This window comes from Tupaia chinensis, unplaced genomic scaffold (genome assembly GCF_000334495.1).
Source record: "Tupaia chinensis unplaced genomic scaffold, TupChi_1.0 Scaffold000294_2, whole genome shotgun sequence".
Classification (NCBI taxonomy): domain Eukaryota; kingdom Metazoa; phylum Chordata; class Mammalia; order Scandentia; family Tupaiidae; genus Tupaia; species Tupaia belangeri.
In genome coordinates this window covers 1,487,000-1,503,606 of record NW_006159780.1, presented here as the reverse complement: position 1 = coordinate 1,503,606, position 16,607 = coordinate 1,487,000, and the positions used below count along the sequence as shown (strand labels likewise).

At 52.2% G+C, this 16,607-nt stretch overlaps 1 protein-coding gene across 1 annotated transcript in view; it reads left to right on the top strand.

The window, feature by feature from the left end:
• TNS3 (tensin 3) overlaps positions 1-16,607 on the top strand; it is a 239,551-nt gene that overhangs the window by 97,623 nt on the left and 125,321 nt on the right. Inside the window, 3 exon segments of the mRNA XM_006150681.3 lie at positions 3,238-3,350; positions 4,176-4,236; positions 6,529-6,604. Coding sequence (XP_006150743.1) covers positions 3,238-3,350; positions 4,176-4,236; positions 6,529-6,604 — 250 coding nt within the window.

Sequence of the window (16,607 nt, the reverse complement as noted above, 5' to 3'; positions counted from 1 at the left end):
TGGTTGTACTGAAAAATAAACAACCAGTAAATGATTTCACCTCTTAAAAAAAGCATTTACACTTAAAAAATGGGATGAGGTGGGATTCTCTCCTTCTTAAAAATGTTTCTAGAGCTACTAAAAAACTTGCATTTACAAAATAGTTGATAAAAATATTCCTCTGGATTGTACAAGAAGGGAGACAGGGACCATTGATAAGACATGGTATATGATATTACTCAGACTTGACTTCTTTCTCGCCTGCTTCATCAGAGGGTGGACTCTCCTCATTTTTAGTTTCTCCATTTTCTACAGGTAAATCTTTAGTGTCTCGGTTGGCCACTTCAGCCTGTTTCCCCTTTGCTCCCCTTTTCCCTTTTGTTTGAACTCTTTTGTCTGAAGATTTATCCTTCCCTGCCGCCTTTTTTGGCTTCGTCTCCACTTTTGCAGGAGGTTTAGCCGACAACCTCGCCGATCTCCTCTTGGGCTCTTCCTTGGCCGCCCCCTCGGCTGAGCTGACCTTCCTCTTGGGCATCTTGGCTGCGGACAGGGTGCTTTCTGGGTGCCTGATGAGGCCACTACGCATCTAGAACCTTTGCGGAGTTCAGCGGATAAACCCTACCGCTCCTCCCGCCTACGGAGCTGCTGGAACTCACGGCGGGGGTGGGCGAACTGGATGGAACCAGATTAGATAGCTGACTTTTATATAAGTATATTTCAGCTTATAATACATGCAAGTCTGTTTAGGGAGCTGTAAGGAAATTCCAAATGTCGGTTTTTGCTTTTATAAGTGGTTACAAGTAACACAATGAACTACAAATTTCAAGCCACTTTGAAATGTGTGGAAGTGTGTGCTATCTGCAAATCCTGACAACATGAAAGCCATCCCTTTGTTTATTGGTGTGAGATAAAACACAGAAAATGGCATGTCCAGGGAGTTATGTCCCCCCAACAGAAATTATAGCAGTGGGAAAATATTGGGGCTGTTATTACAAAGTCTGTGATGTAATCGGTGCAGCTGGGAAAACTTTGTTGACTGGGAAAAGACTTGTTATTTTCAGTCAGGCCACTGGAATGGTCTTTCAAGGGCATCCGTTGATAGTATCTTGTAATTCACTCATCCGTTCATATCTGCCTTTAACTCTGTAGGTAAGTACCATGCCTGCCAATTTAAGACTGACTCTGTCCGTGGTAGGCTGGATAAACCAACTGTGAAAGGCTTTCACATTCCTTTTGTTTTCTCTCACTTTCACTCATGACCTGACTGTTCTTAGGTACTGCTGGTGGCTCTCCAGGAAATCACACACAAACTCAATACTGTGACATACGGCCTGGTCACCTCTGTGCCATTGCCACAGCAACAATGCAGCTTGTGTTTGCAGAGAACTTTGCTGTTATTTTAATCACTGGAGGGTATTAGCACTCATCAGAGAAGGTCAGGGAGAGGGAAGAGTACCCCTCAGTGGGGTGTGATCATGCCACAGTCCCTTCATGTCTCCATCCTGATTTTGGCCACGTGTACACATGTGCCTGGCATGTTTTCAAGCCACTAGGGTGAGACTCAAATTTGGTCCTTCTTGTGGGATCTGAGTCCATGCGTAGTGCGTAACCACTGCCCTACAGGGCTGGCCTCCCAAAGTGGAGTTTCTGGTATCCAGGGTCACCACCCAGCAGGGGAGGTGGGAACTGCACCCCCACATCCCCCATGTTTGGTTAAAACCAGGGAGCCAGAGAACCCATGAAATCTGCAGTGTGTAAATGTAGGTGATCCAAGTAGCCAATGAACTCTGCTTACAGGGTAGAAAATACCCAGCCAAGAAGGCATGGGAGCCACCGTGGGGAGGTACCTTGCAGGCCCAAGGACTTGAGAGTGCCCGGCAGGCCTCTGTGACTCTCAGGTTTGCCCTGTTTTGAAAGAAAGCAAAAGTAGTGAGCCTCCAGGCAGCATCGCCCTGCAGGGCCTGCTTCTCTGACTTGTACCAAGGCTTAAGCAAACGCTGCCCTTTTCCTAAGGGTAGACTGTGAATAGCGTTACTTTATTTTAGTGATTAGGAGAAATTTTGTATGGCTTGTTTGCTTCTTACACACTCACACATGTATCCATTCCACTGCTAGAATAATGGACAGGATCTGAGTAGGCAGCCGGAATTAGAGGTGCTTTTCCTAAGTCAGGTGAGATCGAGACTTGTGACTGTTTCTGTCCTGGCGTGGGATGGTTGTGCAGGTAGGAGCTGGGAGGACTCTTTGTTGGCAATGGTCACATCTGCTCCGTTTGGGTCTGCCGTGGGCGTTAGCGATGTGCGTAGATCTGTACGGCAGGAACTTGAGTTGTTAGGTTTTTCTTTGCAAAGATTTCAGTTCCTTGGCAGAGACAGACGTAGAAAGAAACAAGACGTACATGAGGTGTTGCGGACTGTGGTGGAGGTTATGCGGTGCACAGGGGCACAGCGAGGAGCCTTGGGGCACCAGGGATTGAGCCATGCCAGGCGGGGCATCGGGGAGACCCAAGGCTCAGGGAGCCTTGGAGCTCACTGTGAAGGTCCAGGACAGGTCCGATCCCTGCTGCTGTGTCACGCCTCAGAGGACCTGGTGATGAAACACTCCAGGGCCATGTCCTTCTTGGCACCAGATGCACGTGGGAACATGTGTGCCTCCAGCCTGGGTGGATGCAGCTGAGGTCTGGAAGGCATCTTCCAGGCCTGCCGTGGTCAGAGGGGAACTCGAGAGAAGGAAGGGGGTGCCGTGTAGACAGAGTGGGAGTTCAGGGCCCTGCCTTGTGTCATCTGAGGTTAGAAGCCCCTTACTCAGAGCTGAGGCATTGGGCTGCAGTGAGGAGGGAAGGTGGACAGACACGCTTTGTCCCAGGGCTCCCACTGGGCCTGTGCCATGCTACCACCTTACAGATGTGTTGAGTCCTAGGACACCTGTGTGCGTACGTTGGCTTCTGCCATCTGTTAGATGGAGGTGGCCTTGCAGCCTGGCCTCAGGGAAGGTGTGCAGGCCTCCTAGGTGTGGGCGCTCACACTTCTGTGTCCCCATGCCCAGTCTGTCTTCACGTGGGAAGTCCCCAGAGATGCCGACTGGAGGCCCAGGCTGTGCCTATGGCCGCTGGGGTATTGACCGGGACCCCTCATGTGAGCAGTGGGACCCCAGGAACAGCAAGCCAGGTTCTCACTGAGGTCCCTCCTTCCTGCTCCCCCTCCCAGTCGGGCAGGCCCTGAGGGTGCGTTTGGGAAGCCTGAATCACTGTCTTTGCAGCTACGTGCAGTTTCTCAGCGGGCTCTTGTCAGGATCCGTGAAGATGAATGCCTCACCCCTGTTTCTGCACTTTGTCATCCTCCACGGCGTCCCCAACTTTGACACAGGGGGAGGTGAGTGTCTACACCGCATGCTGCCCATGATTTGCTGACCCAGACTCGGGCAGGTCCTGTCCCCTTGACCTAATCCTGTGCCTCTTTCCTTTGAGAAGCCAGAGGCGGTGTCCAGGATGTCCCCTCACCAGCCCTGGTCTTGTCACAGCCTGCAGTGTGCACAGAGTGCCACCTCTGGTGACCCAGCCCAACGCCTTACCAGGGTGGGAACAGCACGCAAGTGTCATGCTCAGCCAGCACCCTGTGGGTCAGCTGAGAAGCTAGCCGTGGAGCTCACAGCCATGAGAGGAGGCAGCAGAGTGTCAGGAATAGCCTGGAACTCTCTCTTATCTGTTTCAGGGTCCCCCTTCTCCTTCCACTTATAAGGACCCCAGAACAAAGTAACAGTACTTAGTAGTGGCCCCATGTCCCTGTCCCATGTGGGTGCTCCCACACATGATGGGGCCAGGCCTGTCCCCTCCCTGTCCCACACAGCTGCATGCTCATCACTTTTGTCTCTGAAGTACATCTGTGCCCTGTTTCCTGGTCGCTATGGCCTTGCTAACTCCGAGTTGATTTCGGCTTCTTAGTTTGACTTTTCAGTGCCCACGGTGGCCTTCTGGGAAAAGGTCATACCACACAGCTCTGCAGGTGCCTAGGACTGAGTCTGGCCCCTGCAAGGTCCACCTTTCCCTGTGGCAACCCTGTGGTTTTCTCAAGTTCAGGTCCAGCCCTACGTGTTGCTTTTTGTACCCTCAGAGGCCGCTGGTGGGCTCCGCTGCCCAGGCCCTTTCCCCCTTGTCCTGGTCTGACTGTGCCTTGGCAAACGCTGTGCTTCTCTTTCAGCGTGCCGGCCTTTCCTGAAGCTCTACCAGGCGATGCAGCCCGTGTACACGTCAGGGATCTAGTAAGTGCCTGAACTTCTCTGGGACGACTGTGCAGCCCAGGGAGTGGTGCTGAGCCTCAGCCCTTTCCAGGACGTGGGTAGGAAGGAGGAGGACAGAGAATGCCAGGCCACCAAGGAAGGATCCAGAGGGAAAGCCCAGGCTTGGCTCACATGAAGTCTCCGCCTCAGCCCTTGTCCTGCCCCAAGAGGTGCCCTGTTGCCATCGCTTCAGTTGGCTCCATTAAGGCTGTGGACATGGGAGGCTTCAGGGGAAAGAGGGCTCCATTTGCTGTTGGGAAGTGAATACTTCGGAGAGTCCTGTGACAGGTTCCTGGGACTTTTCCTTGCATTTCAGATACAAAGACACATCCTCAGAATTTGTATGAATTTCTGACCATTTTTTGTTTTCACTTTTGCATCTGGATAAGCATTTTATGAAAGTTAATGGGAAGTAAGCAAAGGCAGCAAATGCTCTCACTACTCAGAGGGGCTGTTGTGTTCTGGGGCTCATACTGGACCCCACACCCGTGGAGGGCACTGGGGATAAGGGCATGCCAGGTGGGGCATCAGGAGGGAGACGTGAGGGGGGTACAGGAGGTTACACCAGTTAGTACGGGAGCTGCAGCCAGCCCTCCGCCCCTTTCTCTACATGTGGTCCTTGCGGCATATAGGCCCCACCACCCTTGTCCTGGTCTGACTGTGCCTTGGCAAACGCTGTGCTTCTCTTTCAGCGTGCCGGCCTTTCCTGAAGCTCTACCAGGCGATGCAGCCCGTGTACACGTCAGGGATCTAGTAAGTGCCTGAACTTCTCTGGGACGACTGTGCAGCCCAGGGAGTGGTGCTGAGCCTCAGCCCTTTCCAGGACGTGGGTAGGAAGGAGGAGGACAGAGAATGCCAGGCCACCAAGGAAGGATCCAGAGGGAAAGCCCAGGCTTGGCTCACATGAAGTCTCCGCCTCAGCCTTTGTCCTGCCCCAAGAGGTGCCCTGTTGCCATCGCTTCAGTTGGCTCCATTAAGGCTGTGGACATGGGAGGCTTCAGGGGAAAGAGGGCTCCATTTGCTGTTGGGAAGTGAATACTTCGGAGAGTCCTGTGACAGGTTCCTGGGACTTTTCCTTGCATTTCAGATACAAAGACACATCCTCAGAATTTGTATGAATTTCTGACCATTTTTTGTTTTCACTTTTGCATCTGGATAAGCATTTTATGAAAGTTAATGGGAAGTAAGCAAAGGCAGCAAATGCTCTCACTACTCAGAGGGGCTGTTGTGTTCTGGGGCTCATACTGGACCCCACACCCGTGGAGGGCACTGGGGATAAGGGCATGCCAGGTGGGGCATCAGGAGGGAGACGTGAGGGGGGTACAGGAGGTTACACCAGTTAGTACGGGAGCTGCAGCCAGCCCTCCGCCCCTTTCTCTACATGTGGTCCTTGCGGCATATAGGCCCCACCACGCAGAGACCCCACCATGCGCAGGCCCCTGCTACATGTAGGATCCTGCCATGTGCAGGCCCCCATCACGTGCAGCGCCCACCATGCTCAGGCCCCCGTGCACAGGCCCCTGCCACACCCAGGGCCAATGCAAAGACCCCTACCACACACGGGGCCCATGCACAGACCCCTGCCACACACAGGGCCCACCACACACAGACCCCTGCCACACATGGAGCCCACGCACAGACCCCTGCCACACACAGGGCCCACGACGCATAGGCCCCTGCCATATGGAGGCCCCAGCACAGACCCCTGCCACACACGGGGCCCACCACACACAGACCCCTGCCACACATGGAGCCCACGCACAGACCCCTGCCACACACAGGGCCCACGACGCATAGGCCCCTGCCATATGGAGGCCCCACTGTGCATATGCCCCCACTATGTGCAGGCTCCCAACACGTGCAGACCCGTCCCCGACCACATGTAGGGTCCACCATGCACAGGGCCCACCACACACAGACTCCTGCCATGTGCAGGTCCCACCACGTGTGGCCCCACCATGCGCAGGCCCTACCATGCGTGATCCCCGCCATGCGCAGGCTCACCATGCACAGGCCCCTGAGGTTGGATGTTAGTCACTGCAAGTTGGTCACTGACCAACTTGTTGCTGTGAGGGCCCTCCTGACTGGGCATCTTTCTTGAACATTTTTAACTCATTTCTGTAGGGTAGAGTCTGAGGAATTGGACTCCGGGCTAATCAAGATATTTTGTGTAGTTTCTAATTTTTCGATTATATGGGTACTTTTTCTGACCCTGTATTATTTTCTTTAAATTACAAAATTGCGTAATGATCTCCTTTCTTGTTTATCCCAAAGCAACGTCGGCCCAGAAAACCCTAGCAGGGTCTGCATCGTCATTGAGCCAGCTCAACTTCTGAAGGGTGACATCATGGTGAGTGTCCCTCAGTGGTGGTGGCGTGCATGCTGGCCAGTGAGAGTGACTCAGGAGGAAAATTTGTTTCTGTGTTCACAAGCAAACAAAGCAAAGCAAAGAAACAAGCCCTCCCCCAGAATGAAACTGTAGGAACAATGAAAAGAATGCAAAGCAGCCTTTATCTGTAGGCAGTTGGTTTATTTTCTAAGTAGTAGAGCTTTAATGAAAGGGACAGGACAGACCTTCCTCCTGATTCTTTCATTAAAGAGTCCTCTGATATGTGTCAACTGTAATTAAAGTCCTAACTCAGCCCCAGCATTTCTGGGGGTCTGTTTCCTGACCATAATTTGCATACTTTTTTTTTTTTTTTAAGGTTTGTGCCATAAGGCACAAGCAATGGAGAGAGAGAGAGGAGGAAAGTGAGAAATCACCCCCCTGCAGGGATGGCCACACCACAATCCCTTCTCCTCCATTCTCCTCTTGGAATTTTGGACAAGCGTGCACAAGTGTTGGTGTGACTTGCCAGCCACTGGGTCTGGAACTCAAACTGGTCAGCCATGTGGGAGTTCAGCACCTTAACCACCATGCCACCTGCTATCCCCTATAATTTGCATTTTTTTACAAAAAGGATTGTTTATTTAGTTTTATTTATAATTATTATTATTGTTATTTTATTTGACCAGAGACAGAGAGAAAGCAAGCTGCCAGGTTTGGGATTTGAACTACTTTCAGCCATGTGGTCGTTCAGCACCTTAATCATCATGCCACCTGCTGGCCCCCATAACTTGCATTCTTAATATGTCATAGGCCACCCAGGATGTAAATGTCAAAATAAACTATTATTCATTAGTGGCCAAAATATCAAATATAACTGATGTTATTAAAGCTTGGTTAATAATCAAAATAGTGGTTTTTCCAGATAATTTGGATCCTTGGGTGTTCTGGTCTTTGGAGACTAGCTGTTACATTTTTGCCTTTTATTCACTTTGAATACAGAAACATTCGTGCATTTAAAATAATATTAGAAAAGATTGTTGGTGAAATAGGAAAACCATTAAGGCATGTGAAGGCTTTTAATACACCATGTTCAGTCTTTACGAGGCCTCAGGGACACACTTGATGAGATGGTGAGATAATTTAAGAGTCAGTATGGAGTGTTACTACAAAGTTTTTGAAGATTCTTAATAATTTCCCCTGAAAGTTTTGCTTTTACAGCTGTCTTGGGCCAGCCCTGTAGCCTAGCGATTAAGGGAGCTGGACCTCACGTGGCTGACCAAGATTTAGTCCTGACCCCGTAGACTTGAAAAACATACCAGGCATTTGCTTCCCTCAAATCCCAGCAGAATGAAGAAATGGAGTAGAAAGTATTGCAGCTCCACCGTGTCCCATGGTGGGTGTTGTCTCTCTCTGGCATGCACTCTCTGAAGGAGTGTGGGCTGAGCTCTAGTTGAGTACTGTGTGTGCGACAGCATCAGTTAAAGCCTGCAGCTGTGGCTTTAACTTGTCCCCAGCTCTGGAGCTGGATCCAGTGTTCTACAGAAGATGCCCAGAGAGGCTGGTGTTTCTGCCTGCAGCGCTGGCTCCTGGTCCCGTCTTGCCCCACACTGGTCCACCTGCCATGAGGGACTTAGGAGTCCACATCTCAGGGACAAGTGGGCCCTATCTGTTTTGATAAGCAACTAGATATTCTTTTTAAAAATTTTTTTGCCAGAGCGTGTGTGCACTTGTTGGAGAGGAACAGAAACAGAGAGAGAAAAACTGAGGAAGCACCCCCAGGGGAATGACCATGCCAGAATTCCTTCTCTGTCATTTTCCTTTCAGGATTTTGGGCACACATGCCCACACTCTTCTTTCAGGATTTTGCACACACTCCTGTTTTATTTTTTAAATCTCTGGGTCTAGGACTCAAACTGCACAGTTGGCCAGTGGGATCCAGCTGCCTTAACCACTATGTCATGGCTGGCCCACAGCCGAGCCTCTTTATGATGATCCACAGGAGGTGGCTGAATAACTGAGAGGTAGGGACTGAGTCCCTTCCTCTTCCCTCTTGTCCCAGAAGAATATGGGGCCAGCCTCCCACCCCAGCAGTTTGCAGGCTGGTGGCTGTGGGGGTCCTCAGGAGGCCAGGGGGTGGGGCAGCCCAGCACCCTCGGGAGTACCTGCTACGCTCCTCTCTACCCCAGCTGTCCTCCTTCCCCTTATTCCCACCCTCCCTGTTTCTGTCCATCTCTGTACTCCCTGACTCCCCACCTTTCTGTCCTGTCTCTCTTCCTCATGTCCCTCCTCTCTCCTCCCTCTGCCCTTTTCCCTTCTTCTCCATTATTTATCCTGTGGTCCCTTAGTCACTTTTTAACTGTTCTGCACTTTTTGAGTCTACACTGGGCCGTTAGCACAGGGAGGGTCAGGGGCATTTCTGTCCGTGGGGAGCCTGGGAAAATGTAGGCCCTTTGCAGAAAGGCACATGCGGTTGCTGCATAGCCCAGAGGAGCACGGCATAGACGGTCATGCCCAGTGTCTGGGACATGGAGGTGCTGGGAGCCAAGGGTGTGGCCAGCAGATGGCGCAGCTTCCCGCCTCCCTGGGATGATGCTGATGCGTCTGTCAGGATGGCTGCCTTTGCGAGGAGGTCATTGTCCTGGAGGGTTGAAGCCAGGTTGTACTGAGCTGGGAAGTTTGCATGTTGTCCTGGGAAACATGGACCTCGGCCCAGAGGACTGGCCTCAGGATTGGCAATAACGCTGAATCTCCCTGGGCAGAGCTGGGCAAAACAAAGCCATGCCACATCTCTGTGAGCCTGAGTCATCCCCTGGCCACTGCCCCCACCAGACTGGGCTTGGTCCTGGGTGGCCATGCTTCCTCCCTCCTGAGGACCCCCTGGAAGGCCGCAGCCCTCCCCTGTGCTGCCCCCAGCTCTGACTCCTAGGGGCACTGCAGCCTGAGCATGCAGTTGAGCAGACATCACGTGTGTCACGACCTGGGCGGGTGGACTGTGGCCGTGGGCAGACGGTGTAGGGCTGGGTGGCAGTATGGTAGGCGTGGCAGTCTGCTGAGTGATCACGGAGACAGTCTGGGGTTCCCTGAGGCAGGGGAGGGGAAGCACTGTGTTGGACTTGGGCCCTATACACCACACTCACTTCTGGGGAATGCCCTGGGCATTCCAAGAGCTCACAGAGCTGTGGGGACTCAGCTCGGTGAGCCTCTGACCACGAGGCACAGACTGGATGGCCTGAGGGCAAGGACCCGGAGCAGCCTCACCTCCCAGCCCAGGTTAGAGCAATGTGCAGGGCGTGGAGGGTGGGAGGCGGGCTCAGAGACTCAGCCCCGGGGTGGCATGCCTGTGGCCCTTGGCATGGAGACTTTGTATCCAGGGGAAAGGATGTGCTGTGTTGGGTGCTGACAAGTGAGGGACCCCACCTTTTGTTCTGGGGGTTGTCCAGGCAGTCCTAGTCCACTTGAGGTTCTGCAGTAAAAAGCCCACAGCCTGGTGGCTGGTAGACGGCAGACACGTTTCTTCACAGTTCTGCAGGCTGGAGGGTGGAGTCTCCAAGGCGAGGGTCGACTCAGTGTCTGGCGAGGACCTGCTTTCAGGTCTCAGAGGGCGCCTTTCTTCTCACTGTCTTCACGTGGCGGAAGGCCATGTGGCTTTCTGGGGTCCCTTTTATAGGGGCCCTCATCTCAACAGGTGGTTCCACCTTCCTGCCTCTTCTCCTCCCAAAGGTCCCACCTTTCCATACTGTCACCTTTGGGGGAGCTTTCACCACGGCAGTCTTGGGGGGGTGCAAGCCTTCAGACCACAGCACAGACCCATGTCCCCCAGCCTCAGCCAGCCCCAATCCTTCCTCTCGGTCTCGGAACTTTCCAGGTCTTTTCGGGGCCCCTCTGCTGGTTCCTCTGTGTGGCCTCTGGCAGGCGCCTTGTCTTCCAGGCCACCCCTCTTTTCCTTCCCTCTTTTTCATCCAGGTTACATGATAGGGCAGTTTGGGTTCAGTCATTCCCCATCTTGCTGTTTTTCTTATCCCTGGTGACCATGGCTGGCTGTGTCCCGTAGACCTTGTCACTCTGCCTTGTCATTGAGCCCATTTCCCTTTAATGGGACATTCTCCTCCGTGGGCCCAGCAGGTGCCCTGAGGAGCCTTCTTGGGGGGCTGCTATGCTCCAGGCTTCCTCCTTCACTGGCTCTCTCCTGTTTCTGATGTGCTTCTGACTCAGCCGTAGTGTCCCTAGCCCAGTACGCCCAAAGCTGCTCATCTGCTATCACTGACCCTGTCATTCTGGGTCTCCCCCGACCCCATTGCCAGTCTCTAAACTCAGGCTTCCCCGAAGCCCCCCTGCGGTGTGTGTCCTGCAGCCTTCACCAGCACTACATTCCCTACCAGGATGCCGCTGACCTCTCCCCTACCCCACGATGACCAGAGCTCACATCTGGCCAAAGATCCCTGCGAGAGTCCAACACCCACAAGCCTCGGCCTGGGAGCTCCTCGTGTCCCCACCCATCACCAGCCCCATGACAGTGCACTGCTGGTGGGCACCTTGGTGCTGCCCCTCATCCCTCTCCTCTGTCTGTGATGCCGCCCATCGCAGATGTCAGCTCTGAGCACTCATGGCCCCTGCTCAAGGTCCGTGCTCTGCATCCCCATCTGCCTCCCAGGGGACTGAACTGTGTTTCAGGGCAGCTGAGACCCTGGCCAAGGCCACAGCTCCAGCACGTTGGTGGAACCAGATCCCTCGAGCCCACGTTGCTGGGCAGCTGCCAGACCAGCAGTCTGAGCTGGAACGGTGGGCCTGATGAGTCAAGAGGGCGTCACGTGGCATCCACACCCCGGCATCAGTGAAATGTGCCCAGAGAGTTGGGGTATGCAAGAGCTCTGGAATTTAGGCATTGCGGTTAGCTGGGGGTGGGGGTGGTCCGTTGGAGGTGCATGCTCTGTTTTCTGGGGACACCTCTTCTTTGAATTGCTTGTTTCCGTTAGAAATGCTGACCGATAAAAGATTCCAGATCTTTTCACAGGAGATAACTTACTTTGATAAAATAGTTTTCTTCCAGCACCCTTATCCACTCCTCACGTGGGTTAGTTTCAGGTTTGCATCATGATTTGACTTGTGTTTCCTGTGTTTATGATTTTGTTTTCATACACTCTGCCCTTTTTTTCTGTAGCATTATCAGATGGGAGGAAGAAGATGTGGCGATAGCCGAAAAGGGTGTTTTTCCATCCCAGAGGGTCATTTTTCCTTGATCTAGTCATTGAAGTGATCAGTAAGAGCTTGGCTTACCTCTGGGAGCCTGGTGTTTTGGATCTGTTGTGTATTGCTCAGGCTGCCGTAATTAAGTTCCACAGACCCAGCAACTAGACAACAGGAATGCATTTCTCATATCCTGGAAGCTGGATTCCAAGGTCAAGGGGTTGGCGGGGTTGTTCCTCTTGATTCTCTGTCCTTGACTTGCAGAAGGCCACCCTCTTCCTGTGTCCTTGTGTGTCTGGTCATCCCTCCGTGTGTCCTCATTTGTGTCTTCATCGCCTCTTCTTCTAAGAATCCCCGTGGAATTGAACCAGGGCCCACCCTAATGACCTCATCTTAACTTAATTACCTCTCTGAAGACAGTCTCCAAATTCTGTCCCCTTCTGGAGTCCTGAAGCTTTTCACCTATGGATTTTGGAGAGGCAAATTCAGCCCCTAGCATCTCTGTTCACTGAGGGTTTTAGAATGTTTAGTAACATTCTACTAGAAGTGCAGCTAAAGTCCTAGACCTGGCAGGTTAAAAAACATAGCAAGGGTATGTGTGTGTGTGTGTGTGTGCATGCCCAAGATCCTGAGAAGAGCGGAGAAGTGACTGTGGTATGGCCCACCCCCCCTGGGGGGTTCTTTCCTGCTATCTTTCTCTCTCTTCCCCTCCTCCAGTGAGCACACACATCCTGTAGCAAATTAAAACAAAACAAAACAAAACAAAACACCCCCCAAAAACCAAGATTCTAGTAGAATCAAGTGCTACTGATCACCCAGCACCATTGGCTGTGACTTGTCACCGGCATTCATTTGTGAGCACGGAACCTGGCATGTAGGCTGAAGTAGGTGAGGTGGTGGCACGCAGGTGAGTCGTGCCCAGATGCTGTTTCTGAGAGTCCAGATTCCAGCTATTTCGTGGGTGAACATGCAGAGAACTATACGAGGGAAACTGAGGGCTTTGGTGTGCACGGAGACAACAGGTGCAGGTCTGGGATGAAAGGACTGTTTTCTGGTGTGCCGATGAGGAGCGGCTTTGGGGCAGAGCGGATGATGATGGTTGACCAGGAGCCAGGCAGAAACCCAGGGCACCACCCCAACAGTAACATCAGAGTCTATGTCTGCCTTGTGCTGAAGCTCAGAAATGCCGGTGCCTTTGGTTCCACCTGAAAACCATCTCAGGGATCAAGCAGGGAAGGAAAAATGTCTTAGCATGTTCCTGGTTATTGGCAGAGTATCCCCAGAGCTGTCTGGATGCCCTAAGGCTTTATAACACGGAGAAGTTCCAGATCCCCCATCCACCCTCTTCTCCATCGTAGCTGAACCCGAGCTGCCACGCAAAGCACAGGCCACTCAACCTAACCTGCGCTTGTCCCTGTAACTTCTGGGCGTGCACCTCTGCACGCTCGGTGAAATCCTAAGCCAAAGGCTGCAGACGGGAAGTGAGTTATGGGGCCTCTTCTGTGCAACATTCGGATACGCAGGTGGTTTCGTTTCTCCCAAAGAATTTGGCAATGGTCATGACTTGGAATAGATCCTAAGGTGCAGAGAATGCTTGCATAGATTTTCCACCCTGACGGCTGCAGACGTCTCGGCCAGCTCTGTCTGGGTGTTTTCTTAGGCCTCCTTAGTGCTCTAAAAGGTGGAAAGTTGTGTCCCAGGCTGGCTTGCCACCCTTCATCAAACCCCTTCCAGAAGGCACCTTGTCCTCTGATGGGCCCCCTCTTGATTTTGGTGAACGTCTGCCCCAGTAGCAGAGAAAATTGCCTGTCTTTCCGTGTGAGTGACTTCACATTGAAAGGTGTCAGCAGAGATACAAAAGGCCAAGTTCACAAAGAACCAAGGGTCACAAAGAATGGAGGGTCAAACACTTGGCACAGTGGAGTTCCATCTGGCATTCCTTCGACTCCAGGGACTGGCCTATGGTTGGTCGCAGGTGACAGCAAAATGCGCCTTCCTCTCAGCAAGGCCACCTCCTTCCCGGGCCCCTCCTAACTGCTTGCCAGACTCCTCCTGTCTTTGCTATGTGCTTTGTACAAAAGGTCAAATTCTTGAATCCACTCCTTCTGAAAGGGCGGGACCTCAAGAGGTCAGTAAATATGATGCTGTTGGGGGAGGCAGTGCCCAGTGTGGGCGGCCACAGTGTTATGTAACCCTGCCCAGGAATCCATGCAGGCCGTAGGAGGGAACTGGGTGGGGTACCAGGGGCCTGATCCAGCTTGCTCCCTCCTGGGGCTGGGCTTTTGGACTGTGGCTCATAAACAGCCCCTGTCTGGCATGCTGTACCTCGCAGCCCCCACTTGGGCAAACACACAGCCACTGGTATTTTGGCCACTGGGTCTGTGGCCTCACTCCAATGACCTGACTTGGAAACGAAAGTGACACCTACTTAGGAATTTGTCACCACCAGTTAGTGCCACCATTTGTTGTTTACTTAGGGTGCTTTGATAAGACCAGGGAAAGTGAAAGCGTCCCCCAGACTTTGCTCAGCAGAGGTGTCTACACAGCTCTCCATTGCAACCGTGCATTGTGTCCGGCTGTTCTGCACGGCACCTCATGTCTGCTAGACCTTGCCTGGTCCCGACTCGTGGACTTAGTTGTGTTTTCACTCACAGCTAACATCCACTCACCTTAAGGGATTTTAGGTCATGAACCATTCCACGAGGCCATCTGAAATCGCTTTCGGCGCCAGGTGAACTCGAAAGTACTTGGTGTAAGTACTTGGCTCGGAAAGCCTGGCTAGCAGATGTTTTAACCTTCACGTTTGTGATTAGAGCTCATTCCTGGAGGACATGGGTTCCTTGAGGCCTGCTTAGACAGTCAGCCTGGCCACCGGCAGGGATTGAATGGGAGTGTGACTCCCTTCTATCGGTGTGCTTTGGGGAGCCTGTTTGGTTGGCTTAGAGAATCTCCAGGGCAGGTGAATCTGAGTAGGGGCTGCCCCGACAGTAACTGGCATGGGCCGGAAGCCCAAACTGATTACACTGGAGGGCTGACCTTCTGAAGGGAAGGCAGGCACTTCTCAATGCTTGAAGCCTTGCATCTCTTGGTTTGAGGTGATTTTTCTCTTGTTGATGGAAAGTCTGAAATAAAAATATGTCCACAGGGTTTAAAAAGAGGGAACCAGCAGTTAGCGTAATGGCTATGTCGCTGGACTCCCACGTAGTCGACCATGGTTCGTGTCCCAGACCCGGTGGCTTAAAACTCACGCCGGGCGCGTGTGCGTGCGTGCCCAAGATCCCGAGAGGAGAACGGAGGAGAAGGGATTGCGGCGTGACCATCCCCCCTGGGGGGTGATTTCTCGCTTTCTGTCTCTATGTCTCTCTCTGTCTGTCTGGCGAGCGCACGCGCCCTACAGTGAAAAATCTCTCAAAAAAAAAAAATTAAAAAAAAAAAGTAATCAATCCTGGGACGAGCAGATGGTGTAATGGTGATGCCACTGGACTCCCATGTAGTAGACCACAGTTCAAGTCCTAGACCTGGTGGCTTAAACTCATGGTGGGTGCATGTGCGTGTGTGCCCAAAATCCCAAGAGGAAAATGGAGGAGAACAGATTGTGGCATGGCCATCCCCTCCTGGGGGTTGATTTCTCGCTTTCTGTCTCTGGCGAGCACACGTGCCCTATAGCAAAAATCTCTCTAAAAACAAAAATGTAAGCAATCCTATTGGCGTATCAACTGTCTATCAGCACGGAACTGACTAACACTTCTTTGAATGAGAGTTCCACTGTCTGCCTTTCAGCTTGAGTGTACTCCAGGGACACGTGGGGTCAAAGTGGGGCTCGGCTCCTATTCACCTCCTATTGGGGACCCAGGCATTTTTCCCTAACTATAGGACAATAAGGTTGGGCCGAGGCTTCTGCATTGTTTCATCAGGCTGAACAGGTGTTAGAGCGGATGCTCGTCTCATTACTGTTCACCACAACAGTTCTGGGTAGCCAGGGCATCTAGACGCTCATGCCTGTAACACAGACGGATAGACTTAACAGATGTCATGCCAAGTTGGGTTTACACATGTGTTAGCACGTGGTACTAATTTAACCTTCATACTGAAGTAGTCAGCTCAGTGTTAGGATATCCATTTCATGGTCAGAGAACGTAAAGTCCGAGTCGGTTGAACCTTTCCCGAGATCAGAGAGCTCCCAGCGAGTGGCGAGGTCAGCATTGTGTTCGCGTGCTGTTGCTAGGGCTCGGTGACAGCACCTTGGCAGATTCTGCCCATGGTCTGAAGTGGTGCTGGCTATTCTTTATTTTCTGGTGCTACAAAATCTGGACTGCAGCTACTGAATTGTTTCAATGCTGATGTGCTAAAATCTGAAGGCACGGGGTCAACATCTCCGTGCTCTGGAGAGACTTAGGTGTACGGAACTACTGAAGCCGAGGGATCAAGGAGATTCTGGACTTCAGTCCTTGTAATCTTCATGAGGTGTTTGCTTGGTGTGATGTCGTCAGGGAGGCATTTGCAGACCTCGTATCCAGCGCAGTGTTTGTTCTTCCTGTTAAGTGTTAAGATCACAAACGGATCCGTTGCTCCTGATGCTAAAAAGATTTAGCAACATCAGTAATGACTAATTAAACACTCAGGGGGTACCAGAGATCGCCAAAGCTGGGGCCTCAGTTTGTGGGTGGATTTCATCTCAAGGTCTGACCTGCTGCATTGACGGTGGCTGCTAGAGCCGCATGTCAGGGAGAATCCTGTGGATTTCTTTGTCTTTCTGAAGGATGCCAAGGTCAGTTGCTGAGTTAGTCGGAAGGATTCCAAGCGGATGGTGTTTACCTCAACCTCAGTCGATGGGGAAAGA